Source organism: Primulina eburnea, unplaced genomic scaffold (genome assembly GCF_022965805.1).
Source record: "Primulina eburnea isolate SZY01 unplaced genomic scaffold, ASM2296580v1 ctg555_ERROPOS3300000, whole genome shotgun sequence".
Lineage (NCBI taxonomy): Eukaryota > Viridiplantae > Streptophyta > Magnoliopsida > Lamiales > Gesneriaceae > Primulina > Primulina eburnea.
This window is the reverse complement of record NW_027331344.1, coordinates 10,930-32,145: the sequence shown is the minus strand read 5'-3', so window position 1 is coordinate 32,145 and position 21,216 is coordinate 10,930. Positions and strand designations below refer to the sequence as shown.

Here is a 21,216-nt window from a genome sequence, read left to right as displayed (position 1 = left end):
AGTAGTTTGTTTTGCAAGAAATGTTTTGTTCATGATCATTAAAATGATGTTTTGTATTTTGATGTATCATTTAGTTGATCATGTTAATACTTTTGATGATATTTGGAAATGTATTTTGAAACTCCTTCCATTTGCAAGAAAATTTTAAATTCCGCTGTATTTTTAATTGTAACGGGTCAGGGTGTCACATATAGGAGGCTACCTATGATGTTGCGGTATAAGGTATTGTCAAGATTTTTGGCAACATCATCTTTTCACAATTGTTCACTCGAGCTTAAAGGAGTTCTCATGTGTTTGGTTTTCTCATTTGCAAATTTCTTAACCAGATTTTTAGCATACTTACTTTGACACAGAAAGATGCCATTATGCATTTGTTTAATTTGCAAGCCAAGAAAGAAACTTAACTCACCAACCATGCTCATTTCAAAGGTAGATGACATACACTCAACAAAATCATCATCATGGCGTTTGGATGAAGAACCAAAGATTATATCATTTACATAAACTTGACAAATAAGAATCTCACCTTTGGATTTTTGAATAAAAAGTGTTTTTTTCTACCTCACCTTGTTTGAAGCCATTTTCAAGTATGTAAAAATTCAACCTTCCATACCACGCATGTGGTGCTTGCTTCAAGCCATAAATTGCCTTCTTTAATTTGTAAACATGATCCAAATGATGTGGATCCTCAAAACCCTTAGGTTGTCTGACATACACTTCCTCACTCAAAATTCAATTTAGAAATGCACTTTTAAAATCAATTTTAAAAAAGTTTGATTTTCATGTAGCATGCAATGGCTAGCAATAGTCGTACTGACTCAATACTTGCTACAGAAGCAAAGGTCTCATCGAAATCAACCTCCTCAACATATGTGTATCCTTGAGCAACTAACCTTTCTTTGTTTTGAATGATGTTTCTCGACTCATCAGCCTTATTTTTGAAAATCCATTTTGTTCCAATGATATTACCATGGTCAGTGGGTGGAACCAAATTCCACACATCATTTCAAACAAATTTCTCTAGCTAATCATGCATTGCAATAATCCAAAATTCATTTTTAACGCCTCATCAACATTTTGGTTTTGAAATTAGATATAAAACATGAAAATCTAACTTGTGAGTACGTAGAGCTCATGCACATAAGTCCAGACATTTTGTGGTAATCCATATTTTCTTTCTTTCGAGTTTGCACATCTCCACGCACATTACCAATTAATTTGAGATGATGGATGGTTTTTCTGAATTTTACTTGGAACTGTCTGTCCGTCATCTACTGTATCATCATCGATGTATGTTTCTTCCTCGGATTCAGTGACTTCATTGTCACGTGTTGTAATATATGTTGCAACATCTGGGGCAACACCTGTATTTTCCAGTGATATTGGAATTTTCATAAGCTCTTCGACATCATCTTCAGTTGTTTTCTTTTTAAGATCTGCACAATCATCAAAAACAACATTAATGGATTCCATAATAATCCTGGTTCGCAAAATTAAACATGTGATAAGCTCAACTATTAGTGGCATATCGCAAAAACAAACACTTATCACTCTTTAAGTCAAATTTTGCAAGTTGATCCACGTCGTTCAAAGTGTAACAAACATACTCAAAAACATGAAATTATTTCAGATTAAGCTTCTTTTTCATGATTATTTCATAAGAAGTAATGGTTGAACCACTTCTTAAATACACCCTATTTGAAATATGGCAAGCCGTATTAAGTGCTTCTGCCCAAAAATGCTTTGAGATATTCTTCGAGGCTAGCATCACCCTAGCCATTTCTTGTAATGTCGTGTTCTTTCGTTCTGCTATGTCATTTTGCTGTGGAGTTTTGGTGCTGAAAATTCATGTGAAATTCATTTCTTGTCACAGAAAGAAGAGAATGAAGAGTTTTCAAATTCCTTACCATGATCAGTCCTGATCCTTCTCACCTTAAAATTATGGAAGTTTGTGATTCATGTGACCAATTGTTTAAACACACTGAAAGTGTTTGATTTCTTCCTAATGAAGCTAACCCGTGAATATCATGAGAAATCATCAACACAAACAAAAGAGTACTTCTTACCTCCAAAGATTTTCACTTCCATAGGACCCATAAGGTCTATGTGAAGTAAATCCAAACAGTGTGTTGTCCCAGATGATGGCAACACTGAGTGTGACACGTGATTCTGCTTACCCTTTTGACAATCTTCGCACACATATGGTATACCAGATTAAAGATTAGGCATACCTCGTACTGCATCGTACTTACACAAGTTCTTCAAGGTTTTAAAATTTACATGACCAAGTTTTTGATGCCAAAGGTCGAGCTCACTGATTTGTGCATGATTGCATGAAAATTCTTCACCTATTTGGTAACAGTTATCTGAAGACCTAGTATCTGTCAGAATGCACATGATTGTTTCATCAAAAACATCACAAGTATGTTTGTTAAACTTGACAAGTAAATTTTCATCACACAATTGGCTTATGCTTATTAAATTTGAATTTAATCCTTCAACATGAAGCACATTGTGGAGCTTTGGTAGTCCTTCAACATTCAATGTCCCATTTCCCACAATCTTTCCTTTAGCTCCCCCTCTATACGTTACTCGACCCCCTTTTTGATCAACATAGTCAATTAGATGTTCTCGTGATCTTGTCATGTGGCGTAAGCTTCCACTATCAAAGTACCAATGACCTGCAATATTAGTTTTCGATGAAGTATAGACAACATTAAAGTGGGTTTTAGCTTGGGTACTCAAATTTGTCTTACTGTAGGTCGGCGATTAAAGTTGTTGCGGGAAGTGTTGTGCAACATTCGGGGCAACATCAGACTCGTCTTTTGATTCATGCTGTCATCCCTGAGTTTAAAACAGTAGGGTCTGCTATGACCAAGCTTAAAACAGTAGTGACACACATACCTGTGTTTTCTTTTCTTAGGAACAGGTGCAGCAGATTTTCCTTTTGGTAAAGGACTTTTGATTGGGGACGTGGGATGTGACTGTGTGGATGAATCAGTTTTTCCTTTCACGAAGACCGTTGATTTTGAAGATTCACAAATTTCAAAAACACTGTATTTGAAGCCTAAGCCTTTCTTGTCATATCTTCCCATCGAAAGTATGGAATCAAGCTTGGATGTGCTCAAATTAAACTTGGACAAGGTCTCAGTTGCCTTTTGAAGCTCATCCTTGGTCTTGCCTAGTTCCAAGTCTTTTTAGCTTAGAATTACTTCAAGTTTGGCAACCACAGCTTTTAATTCGGTGTTCTCCTTCATGAGAGTTGGGTTAAGCTTGTTTCTTTTGGTCCAATCGACATACAACAACTCATAAAGCTTTTGTACACTCTCAAAAGTGATTTCTTCTTCATCAACTTCCAAATCATCATCTACACTCAAGTTTCCAGATGATGTAGATTTCAATCAAACTGATTTTACACATGTTTTGCATCCAGGAGTGGCAACACCTAAGGCAACACATAACGGGTTCACTTGCAGCCAGCGTTTTTCTGTCAACAATGCATTCAAGGAGGTGTGATTGTCTTCATAAATTGATTTCTCCTCCGCATCAGATTCTTCATCGCTTAGAGACACATTGTAGCCTTTGTTCTTTCGTATTCTATTAGCACACTCAATGGCATATTGGCTAAAGCCATTGCATTATCTACACTGCACTGAGTAATAATTATTCAAATTAAATTGACCCTTGCCTTCATTCCTTGGTCGAAATTGTTCTTGAGTAGGAAACTTTAGAGGCCTTTCAGGTGCTGGAAGACTCAGAAACCTTGATGGTTGTTCAGACTTATTTTTTTCCCTGATTCTTTTAAAATAATCCCAAAATTTATTTATTATATATGCGATGGAATCCTCACAAAGATCTGATTCATTAATCTCCTAGTATATTTGAAGAAGATCATTATAGGAGTCATTTGAGACCTGGAATGCAATCATCTTCCCCTTATCCTTCTCCTGCATGTCCATGTTCATTTCGAAGATGCAAAGTGAACTGATAAGATCTTCCACAGCCATCTGAGATGTGTCCTTAGCAACATCGATTGCATAGATTTTTACGTTGAATCTTTCGGGCAAAGAACGAAGAAATTTTCTAACTAATCGTTCATTAGAGATGGGGTCTCCAAGGCTGAATGCCTCATTAGCAATTTCCCGTAGGTGACGATCATAGTCCAGTATATTTTTAGATTCTTCCATCCTCAACATCCCGAACTTGGAAGTGAGCATCCTCGGTCTAGTTCGTTGCACACTCTCAGGACCTTCACAATATCTTGGGAGAGTATTATATGCATTCTTAGCAGAAGTACAATTTGTGATCAAACTGAACCTATTCATATCTACTGAAGTGAATATTGCATTCAAAGCCTTTGAATTCTGCACTTCATCAGCAATCCAGTCAGTTTCTGGTTTTGGCATGCTGTCACCATCTTGATCCATCATCATCGGTGAAGTCCACCCATTGATGACACGCTGTCATGCCCTTTCATCTATGGATTTTATTTAATATCTGATTTTGACCTTCCATAGGCTGTAGTTGGTTCCGTCGAGGACTGGTGGTCGAAGTGCTGTGTGTCCATTAAATATTTCTATCAAAACAAAACAAAACCAGAATCAACACTTAGTATATCAAGAGAAGGCTCTGATATCACTTGTTAGGCTGTATTGCTTGACAGATGTAAGGTTATATGATACCAGTAGTGTACGATTATTAATCTGTGTTTTATCATAATTAAGTGTTGTGTCAAATGTTACAACATTTAAGACAACATACAGCGAAATATCAAGTTTGTAAAACAAATTAACTTTAAACAAATAGAATGGACAAGATTAAATTTGTACAAGTATATACTTGTGTGGTGCCTTAAGGCAAATATTAATTACTAGAAAACCAAAACGTTTACAAAAACCAATCACTAGTAATTATGACTAAAATCAATTTTCTCAACACATTGAGAAAATAAACGTTTTCTAAAATCAAGTACTCTGAATAAAACTATTTCAAGAAAGCAACAAAAAACGTGATGCCAAAACAGGAGAAACAAAAACGATCTTCAGCCAACTTCGTCACGGAAGTTGTCTATAGACGTTTCCAACATTCAAGGCAGCACGAGCAACAACAGCAGCAAGGTTGATAATATGTTTCTCTGAAATTCTACGATGTGCGAATGTATGTGTATGATTGATCGACGAGTTGAGAGTATCAATGTCCTTCTCTCTCTTTTATAGACTTCCTCCTAACTCGAGTTTATCCCCACAAAGTAACCTATCAAACAAAGAAAGTTAAATATTGATACCTTATCAAGATAATATTTACATAGTTATCGTTTCGAAATTCACCGTATCGTGAGTTTTAAACATCAAAGGCATGTATATTCTTTCGTTTTATGCATCGATCTTGTCATAGTAGATGTTTTGATGTATGTTATGCGTGAAAGTTTGATTATTATGAGCAAAGTTTGAGCTATTATGCATTTAATCGATTTCTGAAACATTTTAGATATCAAAAGATGTTTTTGCTGTCATTTCCGTTCCTGTGTAATTTGGGTTCGTTTTATGAAAATATTTGCAACATATAAAACGTAGAACTTTTTGATACCTTCGATTTGACAGTAAATTCGAAATATTTGGATAAGAAATGAGTGAGTTATGATCGTTTTCATGGGACTGCTCAAACTGCGACTTTTATGAAAATGTGTTCTTGACATGTTCTTGAAGTTATTTGTTGCAGGCTTCGTTGGGCATCGCCGAGCTTGTGCTACTGCATTTAGATATGTTATGGGATGTGTTTAGGTGTTATTTGGTGGTTCGTTTGGGTCGGGATTGTTTTGGATGTAGTAGAAGTCGTAGGAAGCAAAACGATGTCGAATTACGGGTTATTGTTGTTTTGAAGTTGATTGTCGATGCTTGGGGACGTTTCGGATGTTTGTAAGGATTTGAATCAAGGTAATAGCATCCTAGGATGAGTCTTGAGGTGTTGATTCATGGTCCTTAAGCTTGGGTTGGAAGAATTAATAATTAAATTAGTGAATTTTCGTGAATTTCCATGTCCAGCATGTACCCGGACCTCGACACGGAGTTCGTGTCCTTTTTCCTTCAAAATACGAAATTTTCTTGCCACCCCGGACCCGTACACGGACCAATACACGGGGTCCGTGTACCCCCTCTAAAAATAAATAAATAAATAATTTAAATATATATATATATATATATTTTTTTTTTTTTAGATTTGCTTCGGAGTTCTATATCATGGTTTAGTACGATGGTTTAAATTTATTTTTGTAAAAATATAGGATTTGTTTTGGGGTTCTATATCATGGCTTAAAACGATTATTAAACGAGGTCAAGTCCCGAGAGATTTAGAATGTCATAAGCTATTTATTTACTTCGGTGGTGAGCACGAGTACCTACGTCTAAGCTATGAAAGATAAGTGTTTGAACTCCTGTTAGTATGTTGTAGCAGCGGCCCCAAGCGAGATCCAACGAATCCCTCAACGCCAAGTAAGTATGTTCGACGTGCAAAAGAAAATATTTTAAGTTTTTGAGCTATGTTAAATGTCTCGTGACCAAATTATGAATGGGTTTTGAAGTCGGTGAACGTGGCTGGGGACCTCTCCACCCCGTTAAAGCATGAACGGGTTTAGATCAGGATTGGGAAGCGTTAAAGAATGAACGGGGACCAATCCACCCGTTAAAGCATGAGCGGGGATCTAATGTATGTGACAGTGGATCTTCCCTGTCAGCCCAGTACTGTGGTTTAGTATGATCAGGCGTATTATGTATGGGTCATTTGCTTTGAAACATGCCTCTACGCAAAATGATGAAGTTTATGAATGTTCAAGTATGTATAAGTATGCAAGCATGTTTAAGAAAATTCTTATGATGATGGCACGTCTATGTTTATGTATGTATGCACAAGTTTCAAGTATCTTAAGTTCAGGCTTTTAAGTATGCAATTTCAAGTTTCAAGTATGTACGCTCTATTTTAAATTTTCATGTGATTTTATTATGTATTACTCGTTACTCCCAGTTTATACATGTTGAGTCTTTAGACTCACTAGACTTGATCGATGCAGGTGAGAATGCATTTGAGGAGACGAGGGGTGATGACCAGTGAGCTGGCTTGGACTGAACGAGAGGCTAAACCCGGGACCGCCATATTTTTAAGAATTTATGAAAGTTTAAAATACTATGATTTTATGTTACTGTCATGATTCCTAGTCAAATGCTTTAGCAATAATTTAAATTTCGAACGTTTGGTTGCTCTTATTTTTTTTTAGAACTGATTATGGATGATTCACAATTTGAAAGTTTATTTCATATTCAAGAAATATTTTTTTTTTGCTCAAATTTCAAATAGTTTAAAAGTATGGTACGTTTCAGAATCTCTGGCCAGAGTATGAGATGTACGTTAGAGAAGGAGTTCTCCAATAGTACATGCGATGCCACTATTTATAATTATCACATAGTTATCGAATTAATATGCAACCCTCGGTGAACCAATGGTTGTAGATTCGATCTGGATATATGAGATGAAGGGACCGTACTGTACGCTAATCATAATCGAAGGGTTCTTGCAGGAATTATCAGTGATACCTAGGGAATCAAGGGACGACGCTACTTGACGCTCTTACCATGGTTCGATGGGTTTAATCAGGAATATGATTTCTGACAATCTCACGATCAATTATTGATACATAGAATGGGGAAAATAAGGGTAAGCCTGAATAAAGGATTATGTCCTGAATCACAAGGAGTTGTGAACCCACGGCTAGCTGTATCCCGGAACCATTGAGGGTCGCACAAGCACTGGATCGTTTGTTCTCGTTGAGAGAATAAATTCAAGAAGTTAAATTTATATTATGATATAGTAAATTCAAGGAGTTGAATTTATGCTAATTAAATTTTGGGAGAATAAATTCAAGGAGTTGAATTTATAAAATTTTTGAATTTAATTTATTAAATTTTGGAGTGATAAAATTTAAAGAGTTGAATTTATAATTTAAATATTAAATTAAAATGTTGAATTAATCGATTTAATTTATTAAACTCAAAAGTTGAATTTATTATTTATTAAATTAAAATTTGTGGGAAGTATGTTTAATGGGCTTGTAAGAGTACAAGTCCAACATATGTAAGGCTCGAGAATTATCAGTTGTCATTGATGTTAGATTTGAAGAGGTAAGAATGCATGACATAAAAATGAGAATTTTTGAAAGAATGGCCGAAGCTATACCGCACCCGCGCCTCAGACAAGAACCGCACCCGCGGTCATTTAAATCAGAATTGTGAAGTTTGTGCCGAAGCCACACCGCACCCGCGGTAAGAACATGACCGCACCCGCGGTCGAGGAATGTTCAAAAATAAAATCCTGCCGAAACATGAGGCAACCCGCGGTGCTGGGGTGACCGCACCCGCGGTGTTGCATGCGAGAAATCCACCACTTCTTCTTGAGATGACACATGACATGGTATATATATGCTTTGTGCTGATTCATTTCTTCTCCATTGCAGTTGAAAGCACCGAGAGCTATTTCCAAAGAAGGTGAAAGGCTTCCTTCATATTAGAATTGAGATTTTGCAAGATTTAGCCATCGGATTTTAGATCCGACTTCGGTTTCGAACTCCTCTCATCATTTGCTATTCAAGGATGTAAGTTTTGTTACATTTCAACATGATTCAGATTGTGTATGTTGGGAGAAATTTAAATTTGAGTTAGAATATGTGTTCTTGGTATAATGAGCATGGTATATTTGCTATCGGGTTGAATTTCGGATACCGTATAGATGTTCTCGATTTTCCAGCATGTATTATATGAAGATTTTGCAAGATTCGGTATACATAATTGTGTTGGATGAGATTATGAGTTATTGGGAGCGATTATGATATTGTTATGTTGAGATTGAGTTATCGGTATCGAGAAATCGCGTTGTTACGCTGTTGAATTGTATTGGAATCAATTACAGATTTGTACATTGAGTTGATTGAGATGTATTGTGATAGAATGTGTTCACACATTGCCATTTCAGATTTGTATTGGCCATTTGAGTTCAAGACTTCAACTACGACACCGACTATTCGACAAGAAAGGTATAATTCATGTGGTCACGGGATTGCACAACTCGATTCAGATTTGATACGAGTTTCCCTAAATCACATACTAGATTGTTATTACATTTGATTATGTAATGTCTTGTTTATTGATTTATATTCGAGTCCTGAGATAGGAGATATTGGCAGATCGGTCAAAACTAGACGTTTCGGTGTATCGACGCATAGTAGTAGAGTTTCTCTATGTGTAGACCCTCGATACAGAGTTGACCGAAGTCTAGGAATAAGACGTATCGTCACCCCGAGTGGTTGGGTAGGTGACAGACCGTCTTATTCACACCGGGATCCCTAGATTAGAAATGAGTCGAGTCAAGATTTAAATGTTGAATACAGATTTGTATTCTTTTTCATGTCTTAGATTATAATTCATGTTAATTGATATATGCCATGCTTTTGTACTTGATTTAATTACATTGCATGCATCCATGTTTTATACTGGGATTTGTTCTCACCGGAGTTATCCGGCTGTTGTCGTGTCTGTATGTGTGCATGGCAACAGGTGGGGCAGGATCTGGGTCTCGAGCTAGATGAGAGATTGATGATAGCGTGGAGAAATCGGGCGTTGAAGATTTCTAGTGTTTGCTTATTAGACTTGGACTACTTATGTTTGTAGTTGGTATTTAAACACTAGCGTATGATTGTACTAAACAGACTTGTATGTACATGATGTTGTTTAATTATTATAAAGACATGTTATGCTTTAATTATACATTTGAATTAATGTTAAAAGCAAAATTTTGACCCACATTTTCGAGCAAAGATCCAATAAATCCCAAAAGAATTGAGTTAGAGCCCGGGTTCCCACAACAGGTGGTATCAGAGCTGTAGGTTCTGTAGACTGAGATACAATAGAATGAGCGGGGTAGATCGAGTCATCTTCCTTGCATTTGAGATGCTAGCATGATTTATTGCTTTCCTTATTGTATGTTGTTGTATTATCTGAATTAATTTACAGCATATACTTGTCAAGCCTGAATCAGAACCAATTCTCGATCAGAAGAGGGCTGAGACAGATGATATTGATTTTGTACTAATCAGTTTGATAATAAGATTTATGCCGCCTAGACGTGTACCACAGCCAGAGCAGGGTAGCACATCAGGTGCACAGATGGATGTTACCGCTACGCCGATGGAGACCTTATTGAAGAGGTTTCAGTCTTTCCATCCGCCTACCCTGAAGGGCACAGAGAGTGCAGTAGAGTGCGAGAGCTGGCTTGATGATATCGAGATGTTGTTCGAGTCTTTGGCATATACTGATGAGCGACGTGTGAAATTGATAGGGCATCAGATGCAAGAGGTTTCCAAGAGCTGGTGGTTGACTACGAAGAGAGCCTTGGAGCACCGACGCGTTGACATTACGTGGAAAGTTTTCAAGGATGAGTTCTATCAGCGCTTCTTCCCCGTCTCCTACCGAAAAGATCAAGAAGCTGAATTTGCGAATCTGAGGCAGGGACAGTGGAACATCGATGAGTATGTTGCTAAATTTTCTGCATTGCTACGATTTGCACCGCATGTGGCAGGGAACGACGAGGCAGTGGCCGATCAGTTCATCAACGGGTTGAATCCGGATGTCTTTACTTTGGTGAACACGGGACGGCCTAATACTTTTTCAGAGGCACTGAACAGAGCCAAGGGAGCAGAGGCTGGCTTGATCAGGCAGCGAGGCGCTTCTTACGGTGTTCAGGGGCAAAGACCGCCACAGCCTACCACTCAGTTTCCACCACCTTCTCCTCGCTTCGATAGTGAATCTAGTAGTAGTGGTAAGAAGGAATTTCTGAAGGCTAAGGGCAAGCAGTTTAAGAAATCCGGGAGTAGTTCATCGAGTTCGAGTGGATCTCGACAGAGAGGTCAGGGTTCAGATTACAGTGGCGTATACTGTAGTTCGTGCGGAGGGCGACATGCCACGGAGCAGTGTCAAGGAGTTATGGGATGCTGCAACATCTGTAGGCATCCGGGACACTTTGCCAGAGTTTGTCCCCAGAGAGGTGCCCAACAATACCAGAGTACAGGGTCATCAGCACCAGTGCCACAGATGGAGAGACAGGCATCCTCTGTACACTCCTTCCAGCCACCATCTACAGAGACCCAGTAGAGACCAGGAGGTAGTCAGACAGTGAGTCAATCTCCCAGGCAGCAGGCTAGGGTGTTTGCTCTGACAGAGGAGCAGGCACAGGAGGCACCAGATGACGTCATTGCAGGTAACTGTTTCCTTTGCGGTTATCCTGCATATGTGTTGATAGACACAGGTGCATCACATACATTCATCTCTGAACATTTTGCATTGAGACATTCATTGCCTGTTGAGTCGATGTCTACGGTAGTGTCTATAGTTTCTCCGTTGGGAAGTGGTTTGATATCTGTGACTACTGTTAGACACTGTATGCTTCAGTTTGAGGGGCATGAGATTGATTTAGACTGTGTAGTACTTGGTTTAGCTGATTTTGATTGTATAGTTGGTATAGACATGTTGACCAAGTACAGGGCCACTGTAGATTGTTTCCACAAGATTGTCAGATTCAGACCCGAAATGACAGATGAGTGGAAATTCTACGGAAAGGGTTCCAGATCCCGGATTCCCTTAGTATCTGCTCTGACTATGAGTAGATTGCTTCAGAGAGGAGCAGAGGGCTTTCTCGTATATTCAGTAGATCTACTGAAGTCGAGCCCAGCATTGACAGATCTTCCAGTAGTTTGCGAGTTTGCAGATGTTTTCCCTGATGAGATTCCGGGATTTGCCTCCAGTCCGAGAGGTAGAATTTAGCATAGATCTTGTGCCAGGCAGTGTTCCTGTTTCGAGAGCTCCGTATAGGATGGCGCCTATTGAACTGAAGGAATTAAAAGCACAGTTGGAAGATCTCCTGTCTAAGGGATATATCAGACCTAGTGTATCACCTTGGGGTGCTCCGGTGCTTTTTGTTAGAAAGAAAGATGGTTCGATGCGACTGTGTATTGATTACAGACAGTTGAACAAGGCGACAGTGAAGAACAAGTATCCGTTGCCTCGCATCGATGATTTGTTTGACCAATTACAGGGGTCTTCGGTTTACTCGAAGATTGATTTGAGATCAGGGTATCATCAACTCAGAGTTAAAGACATTGATATTCCGAAGACTGCATTCCGAACCAGGTATGGACATTATGAGTTTGTTGTTATGCCTTTCGGTTTGACGAATGCACCAGCAGTATTTATGAGTTTGATGAACCGTATCTTTCAGAGATATTTAGATGATTTTGTGATTGTGTTCATTGATGATATTTTGGTATATTCGAAGAGTCTGATTGAGCATGCAGAGCATTTGAGAATTGTATTGCGGACTTTGAGAAAAGAGCAGTTATACGCCAAATTGTCCAAGTGCGAATTTTGGCTGAAACATGTTGTCTTTTTGGGGCACATTATATTTGGAGATGGTATTGCGGTAGATCCGAGTAAAGTTGAGGCTGTGATCAGTTGGCCAAGACCGACTTCTGTGCCGGAGATACGCAGTTTCATGGGTCTAGCCGGGTATTATCGTCGTTTTATTCGAGATTTCTCCAGTATAGCGAAGCCGATCACCCAATTGACACAGAAGAACATGCCATTTGTGTGGTCCGAAGATTGTGAAGCCAGTTTTGTGGAGTTGAAGAAGAGGCTAACTAGTGCGCCTGTCTTGACGATTCCTTCAGGTACAGGTGAGTTCGTTGTATACTGTGATGCATCTCACATAGGACTAGGGTGTGTTCTTATGCAGCGAGGGCACGTGATAGCGTACGCCTCTAGACAGCTGAAGCCGCACGAGACCCGTTATCCAATTCATGATCTTGAATTGGCGGCGATTGTCTTTGCACTCAAGATCTGGCGTCATTATCTGAATGGCGAGAAATTTGAGATCTATTCCAATCATAAGAGCCTGAAGTATCTCTTTTCTCAGTCAGAGTTGAACATGAGGCAGCGACGATGGCTTGATCTGCTGAAAGATTTTGATTGCGAGATCAAGTAATATCCAGGGAAATCGAATGCCGCGGCAGATGCCTTGAGTCGAAAGGTATGTGCTCTTTCCACTTCAACAGTAGGTGTATCGAATTTAGTAAAAGATTGTTGCTTGTCTGGATTGACATTTGATACAGAGAGTAGACCGTTGCGACTTGCTACGATTCAGATTGAGCCAGATTTGATTTTGAGGGTTAAAGAGGCACAGAGAACTGATCCGAGCATTTAGAGATCGATTGATATGGTCAGAGCTGGTCATATATCAGAGTATCAGGTTAGAGATTCTATTCTGTATGTGAATAACCGTCTAGTATAGCCAGATGTTCCCGATTTGAAACGACAGATTATGTCAGAAGCACACTGTAGTCGGTTCAGCATTCATCCTGGTGGCAGGAAGATGTACAATGACTTGAAGACGCAATTCTGGTGGAAGCAGATGAAGATAGATATTGCAGAATTTGTGTCTAAATGCTTGAATTGCCAGCAGGTGAAGGCAGAAAGAAAGAAGCCCGGAGGTTTACTTCAGAGTTCGTCTATTCCTGAATGGAAATGGGATCACATTTCCATGGATTTCGTGACGAAGTTACCTCGATCTTCGCGGGGCTGTGACGCGATTTGGGTTGTGATAGACAGACTGACCAAATCAGCGTGCTTCATTCCATACAGAATGACCTATCGACACGATCAGATGGCAGAGTTGTATGTCAGAGAGGTCGTTAGATTGCACGGTGTGCCGAAGTCGATCGTATCAGATCGTGATTCACGATTCACTTCTCATTTCTGGCACAGTTTGCAGCAGGCTTTGGGTACGACTTTACACCTGAGCACTGCTTATCATCCTCAGACAGACGGACATTCAGAAAAGAATGAAGACAGCGCAGGATAGGCAAGCGAAATATGCCAATATTAGACGCCGACCGTTGATATTTGAGCAGGGAGACAGAGTATTTTTGAAGATTTCACCTTTCAGAGGCGTTGTCCGATTTGGCAAACGTGGAAAGTTGTCTCCTAGATACGTCGGTCCGTATGAGATCCTTGAGAAGATTGGCGATCGAGCTTACAGAATTGCTCTTCCTCCTTCATTGTCCGGTATACATAACGTTTTTCATATATCAATGTTGCGCAGATATATGCCGGATGATTCTCATGTCATTCAGCTTGACGAAGCCGAGTTAGATCAGACTCTGAGCTATGTTGAAAGACCGATACAAATTCTTGATCGGAAGGAGAAACAGCTTAGAACCAAGACCATTCCGCTTGTAAAGATTCAATGGAGTCGTCATGGCATCGAGGAAGCAACTTGGGAGACAGAGTCTGATATGAGACAGAGATATCCCGAGCTATTCATATGATGTGAGTCTTCCTTTCAATTTTGATTATACTGTTTTGTATATGATTGCATGATTGTTTGCCTACGAGTTCGAGGACGAACTCCTGTCTAAGAGGGGGAGAAATGTAAGGCTCGAGAATTATCAGTTGTCATTGATGTTAGATTTGAAGAGGTAAGAATGCATGACATAAAAATGAGAATTTTTGAAAGAATGGCCGAAGTCATACTGCACCCGCGCCTCACACAAGAACCGCACCCGCGGTCATTTAAATCAGAATTGTGAAGTTTGTGCCGAAGCCACACCGCACCCGCGGTAAGAACATGACCGCACCCGCAGTCGAGGAATGTTCAAAAATAAAATCCTGCCGAAACATGAGCGCACCCGCGGTGCTGGGGTGACCGCACCCGCGGTGTTGCATGCGAGAAATCCACCACTTCTTCTTGAGATGACACATGGCATGGTATATATATGCTTTGTGCTGATTCATTTCTTCTCCATTCCAGTTGAAAGCACCGAGAGCTATTTCCAAAGAAGGTGAAAGGCTTCCTTCATATTAGAATTGAGATTTTGCAAGATTTAGCCATCCGATTTTAGATCCGACTTCGGTTTCGAACTCCTCTCATCATTTGCTATTCAAGGATGTAAGTTTTGTTACATTTCAACATGATTCAGATTGTGTATGTTGGGAGAAATTTAAATTTGAGTTAGAATATGTGTTCTTGGTATAATGAGCATGTTATATTTGCTATCGGGTTGAATTTCGGATACCGTATAGATGTTCTCGATTTTCCAGCATGTATTATATGAAGATTTTGCAAGATTCGGTATACATAATTGTGTTGGATGAGATTATGAGTTATTGGGAGCGATTATGATATTGTTATGTTGAGATTGAGTTATCGGTATCGAGAAATCGCGTTGTTACGCTGTTGAATTGTATTGGAATCAATTACAGATTTGTCCATTGAGTTGATTGAGATGTATTGTGATAGAATGTGTTCACACATTGCCATTTCAGATTTGTATTGGCCATTTGAGTTCAAGACTTTAACTACGACACCGACTATTCGACAAGAAAAGTATAATTCATGTGGTCACGGGATTGCACAACTCGATTCAGATTTGATACGAGTTTCCCTAAATCACATACTAGATTGTTATTACATTTGATTAAGTAATGTCTTGTTTATTGATTTATATTCGAGTCCTGAGATAGGAGATATTGGCAGATCGGCCAAAACTAGACGTTTCGGTGTATCGACGCATAGTAGTAGAGTTTCTCTATGTGTAGACCCTCGATACAGAGTTGACCGAAGTCTAGGAATAAGACGTACTGTCACCTCGAGTGGTTGGGTAGGTGACAGACCGTCTTATTCACACCGGGATCCCTAGACTAGAAATGAGTCGAGTCAAGATTTAAATGTTGAATACAGATTTGTATTCTTTTACATGTCTTAGATTATAATTCATGTTAATTGATATATGCCATGCTTTTGTACTTGATTTAATTACATTGCATGCATCCATGTTTTATACTGGGATTTGTTCTCACCGGAGTTATCCGGCTGTTGTCGTGTCTGTATGTGTGCATGGCAACAGGTGGGGCAGGATCTGGGTCTCGAGCTAGATGAGAGATTGATGATAGCGTGGAGAACTCGGGCGTTGAAGATTTCTAGTGTTTGCTTATTAGACTTGGACTACTTATGTTTGTAGTTGGTATTTAAACACTAGCGTAAGATTGTACTAAACAGACTTGTATGTACATGATGTTGTTTAATTATTATAAAGACATGTTATGATTTAATTATACATTTGAATTAATGTTAAAAGCAAAATTTTGACCCACATTGTCGAGCAAAGATCCAATAAATCCCAAAAGAATTGAGTTAGAGCCCGGGTCCCCACAACATACTAAATAATTAAAGTTCTTAATGGACATTGATTAATTAATTAAACTAGTTGGACTAACTCATTTAATTAATCAAGCACATTAATGTTAATTATGATAATTAGGTGATGGCTAAAATATAAATAGGTGTTAGCAAGGCATAACCCTAGCCACCATACCATTGTGTTTTCGAAAAAAACTCCTCTTCCACCTCTCAAATTTTGGCCTCCTCTCCCTTTTGAATAAGAGTTTGAGTCTTCTTTCAAACTTTGATCTCCAACGTAAAACTTCTTCTAATTTTCTAGTGCAAATTAGAAGATCAAACCATCTAGTCGTTGACCTGATTAGAAGAATAAACAAAGGAGCTTTTAAAGAAAGTTCGTAGGGATTTCATCAAGAGCTATCTCCACTAAACCCGGAATGGTTGGAGTTGTGTTATTAATTCACCAAAAGTATAAAATTCTAACGACTATGGATGTTAATCATAAAATCATATGAGTGCCCAAAAATAAACATATTTTGATTTTAAAAATAAAATTAAAAATTTTTAAACTTCCGCTGCATTTAGGGTACGAGAAAACCGAGATCCAACAATTACGTCCTTGGACATGTCCTTGATGACTTCTATATACTACTCTTGTACCTTTTATTCCCAAAAACTTTCACAAAATTTCTCTCGAAACTCGATCATGTACCTTTTCTATTTCGATAAACATCATATGTAAATATGTACTTCTTCTCTCATACTACTTATTGTATAGGGAGGTGTCTGATAGGATCGGTTCTCGTAATAAGAGTGTTTAGAAGGGGGGGGGGGGGTTGCATAAACACTCACACTTAAAAATGTTCTTTAAGAATATTTAGAGTTCAGTTTGGTGACAAACTGAATCTCGGAATCTTGTTGGTCAATAACAATCAGTTAACCTAGAATAGTTGCGGAAAGTAGCTGATTGAAAGATAGAATACGAAACTGAAAGAAATATGCATACTCCTACGTCACCCCTTCTATCACAAGGATAGGATATTCACTAAAAGACTTTGATCAAGTACAACACTTGTACAGACCCACTTCAGTTTGGACTTACAACTGCCAAAACTGAAACTCTTAGTTATACACAATATTTTCAGTACGTAACTGATATTAGCACAATTGAGTCTAAAAACTTTTAGAGAGTGCTAATAAGCTCAAATTGTAGCCTTGATTGCTACGAATAATTCAAATGAGAGTGAGCTGAGATTTTGACAGAGTAACAGCAAGCTTTAAGATTGAATGATCGTCTCTTGTTTATCTGTTGTTCTTCAGTTATATTTATACTTGCTTTTCAACGGTAACTTTGATATGTATTTGAATTCTAGTATCCGTTGATTGCCACTTCATGATTCCTTGGGCAATGTTCTCTTCATTGATTGTGATACGGCGTCTTAATTGTAATAGCCGAAACACATTGTTCTATGCTGTAATGATTGAAGTGCGAAGTTTTTGTAATCTGTTATGTCTCCTTTGTTCTTTCCCGAGACGTCTTCAGTTGAGAGACTGATCAGTTGATCAGTTTGCCTTATATCATTGTATCAACTTACTTCAGTTGCTGCATTTGCTGGTGCGCATCAGTTGATTCATATTTTGTTAATCGATTGATTTATGTTTTGTCAAACTCCAGAATTTAGTTTCCAACAATTTCCCCCTTTATGGTGTTCGACAAAACCAAGTGATTTAAGATCGAATAACTGAGCTCTTTGTAGATTACGCAACTGAATTATAAAATTACTGGGTTTCTTGTAGATAACATAACATCTGAGAATATAATATCTGGATTCCTTGTAGATAATATAAAATCTGATCATATAAATATTCTGATTAAATCTTCTTCAACTGCTTTGTCCTTCCCCCTTTTTGTCAAACATCTCCATTTTGTCTGACAGCTTTCGAACGTCAATGGATAGAAGTTTTACATCTGCTGAGAGACTTGAGGCGACAGTTGTGAAGGAAGTTTGAAGCGATGCTATTCGATTAGAAACAGAGGTTTCCAGTCGCTCAACTCTCTGACTGATTACATTCTGATTGTACAGAATGAGCTAACTAGCCCATTCTTCATTTCTTGTACAGTCCTGCTAAGAGAGTCCATGTTGGCTTGAAGATTGTTTAGTTTTGTTGAGTAAAATTCAATCGAAGAATCCAATTTGACAGTATGCGACAGCTGTTCGAGTTGAATTTTCTTGATTTCAGCTAGCATCTGCTGCATACTGTAATGTATGTTCTGAATTTCTTCAAGAACAATATCCATTTCTGTGGTTTGAATTGGAGATTGCTGGCTGGTCGTTTCTGAATGCTTCGATGATTGTCCAAAAAGAACTAATGCTTGATTAGTTTCCATTGTTCCAACCGTAGACTGAGCTGGAATGTTTTCTTGAATTTGAGATGATGATGTTTGATTTTGATCAAATAATTGTCTGTCTGGCTGAATGATGGAGATGGGTTGTTCATGCATAGAGGCTTCCTGTGGAGGAATAACTGAACTTTGTTCTTGCTCTTTTGAGTTAGTGAGCAACTGACTTTCTTCATGTTCAGCAGTTTCTTGGTCTGCTGGTTTTGATTGTTCGTCAGTTTGAACAACTTGTTCAGCAGAACTTTCTGACTGAACAGGTGCATCAGTTTGAGCTTTTTCTGCTGCAGTTATTTCTTTTTCTGATTTTTGGGTTGGTACTTCAGTTTGATCTTCAGTTTGAGCAGATATAAATGTTTCATCAACGAGTGACTCAGTTGGTGCTTCAGAAGATATCTTAATATCTTGTTGTGGTTGTTCAGCTGAATGAGCAACTGAGTCATACTGAGCTTCTAAGGCAACAGCTTGAATGATTTCATCGATGTTTGCGAAGGATAGTTCTTCTTCAGAATATAACTGATGTTCTGTCTGAGAGGATTTAGGTATTTCCTGAACTGGCTTTTCAGTTGACTGTTGTGGAGATGGTTCTTTTTGTGGAGAGAAGGATAAATCTTTTTCAGGATTTGAGTTGAAGGGTTTTTCATGAATAACTAGTTCCTGATTTTCTTCCCAAAATCTTATTTCCCTTTGCAGGCTACTAAGATCTGCGTCCAGTTGAGGGAACACAGCTCTATCATTGTATGCAGTTGGACTTGTTGGATGGTAGTTGGACTTCAGCTGTGCTACCATTCTTGCTAGCTTTTTGACGAGAATTTGATTAAAGAAGTATTTCTGCCTTTCTAATGCTTGTGAAATTGTAGCAGCTTTGACTACTTTCATCACGATTGCTTCTAGTTTGATGAACTTTTTAAGTTGAGATCTATGCTTCAGTTCTTTGGCAAATATTTCTGTTCTGAAGCTTTTCCAACAGTCAAAAGATTTTAATTGTGATGTGGCAAATGCATTGACCTGTTCCCAAACAAGGTCAATGTGTGTTTGAATGGCATTGGATGGCCGGGGTTCTTCAACTAGCTGTCCTTTTCCTTTGTCAGCTAAAAGAGTGTGAAGAAGATCCATTCCTGAGTGTGTTGATTGCACTGGTTCCCTTAATATTATACCTTTAGATCTGGCCCTAGGCAAGATGGTAGGGTGATTTACAAGGGTTAATGGGGCTTCAACCTTAGCTGTTGTCTTGGCTTTGGTAACTGGTTCATCAGGTGAGAGTATCTGCAAAGGTATGGCTTGAATTGGTTGTTGATCAGCTGATTGGATAACTTCCATTGTTGTTGTTGTTTTGGTTCTTTTAGTCCTTGGTCTTTTGACAAGCCTAGGTGAAGGAGTTTTCTCTGCGTCTGATTCACTGAGAATCAGTTTCCTTTTTGCTGTTTTGACCTTCTTGACTGGTGATGGCTCAACTTCCAGTTTGGCTTTTGATTGCAAGATGTTTTTGGAAGTAAAGACTTTGAATTTTGATGATATTTCAGCATTTTCAGCTACTAAACCCTTCAGTTTTAACAAATAACTAATTTGGATAGCAAAACCACATGATTGTTTGGATGACTTGAGCATATTCTTCAAGATGTTAAACATAATATATCTCCAATTTACTTTCTTTTCACTCATGATTATGGTCATTACCTGGAATTTTTCGAGTGTAAGAGCAGCATAAGAACCGGCTTTTGCTAATATTCCCTTTGCTACGATATCAGCTAGCAACTGAATTTCTGGTTTCATTTCCTTCTTTGGATCGGAAACCTTGATTTTTCGTCCATCAGCAGATAATCGAGACTGCATTTCTTCAATGTCCTGAGTTTTTACTTCAGAAAAATTTACATAACCTTCAGTTGGTAAGGAAAAGATTTCTCCGAAAGATTCCTCAGAAAGACGTAGCAACTGATCATTGATAGTCACAAATATAGTGTCATTATTAGTGATAAATCCTTTCTTGTAGCATTCATTGACCTCATATATCTTCTGGGAAGATTGTCCTAAGAACATCCTGAGACCTGTCGACTCAAGCTTTAGAAATACATTTTTAACATCTTCTTCTTGAATCGATAGAGCCGAGTTAAAATCGATGACCATCGCATTTAATATGTGAGCAGGAGTTTGAGTCGCCATTGAAAGCTGAATGATTTCCTGTAGAAACGAAAAATATAGATTTCCTTTGAAAAGTGAGGATAATCGTTATTGTAAGGAAGACGAACTGAATCAAATCGGGTAATGTACTTCTGTTTGTGACTGTTTGAATTATCGGACACGTGTAAGTCCAGGAAAATTTTGAGTAAAAAAATGAGTGTACGTGTGCTGTAAGCGTGTGTACAATTTTGAGCGGTTAAAAATGTGTCCACGTTATAAACTGAAATTCATCATGATTTGGCAGACAGTCACGTCATTTGATTTGGAATATGATAGGTTTAATTAGGTAACTTATATGAGAAGATTAGTGGAATTAGCAACTGAACGATCAGTTAGTGAGGCTGAGTCCTTTCAGTTGAGAATACACTAACAAC

The 21,216-nt window shown here is 38.4% G+C and overlaps 1 protein-coding gene across 1 annotated transcript; it reads right to left on the bottom strand.

The window, feature by feature from the left end:
* Window positions 1-1,206: 1,206 nt before the first annotated feature.
* Window positions 1,207-4,427, bottom strand: LOC140821375 (uncharacterized). The gene is made up of 7 exons (XM_073181849.1): window positions 3,915-4,427; window positions 3,419-3,587; window positions 3,213-3,367; window positions 2,905-3,007; window positions 2,232-2,681; window positions 2,067-2,189; window positions 1,207-1,436 (listed from the first exon to the last, which is right to left on the bottom strand). Exons 1-7 carry the CDS (start codon window positions 4,425-4,427, stop codon window positions 1,207-1,209), a joined length of 1,743 nt encoding a protein of 580 aa, XP_073037950.1.
* Window positions 4,428-21,216: the final 16,789 nt, after the last annotated feature.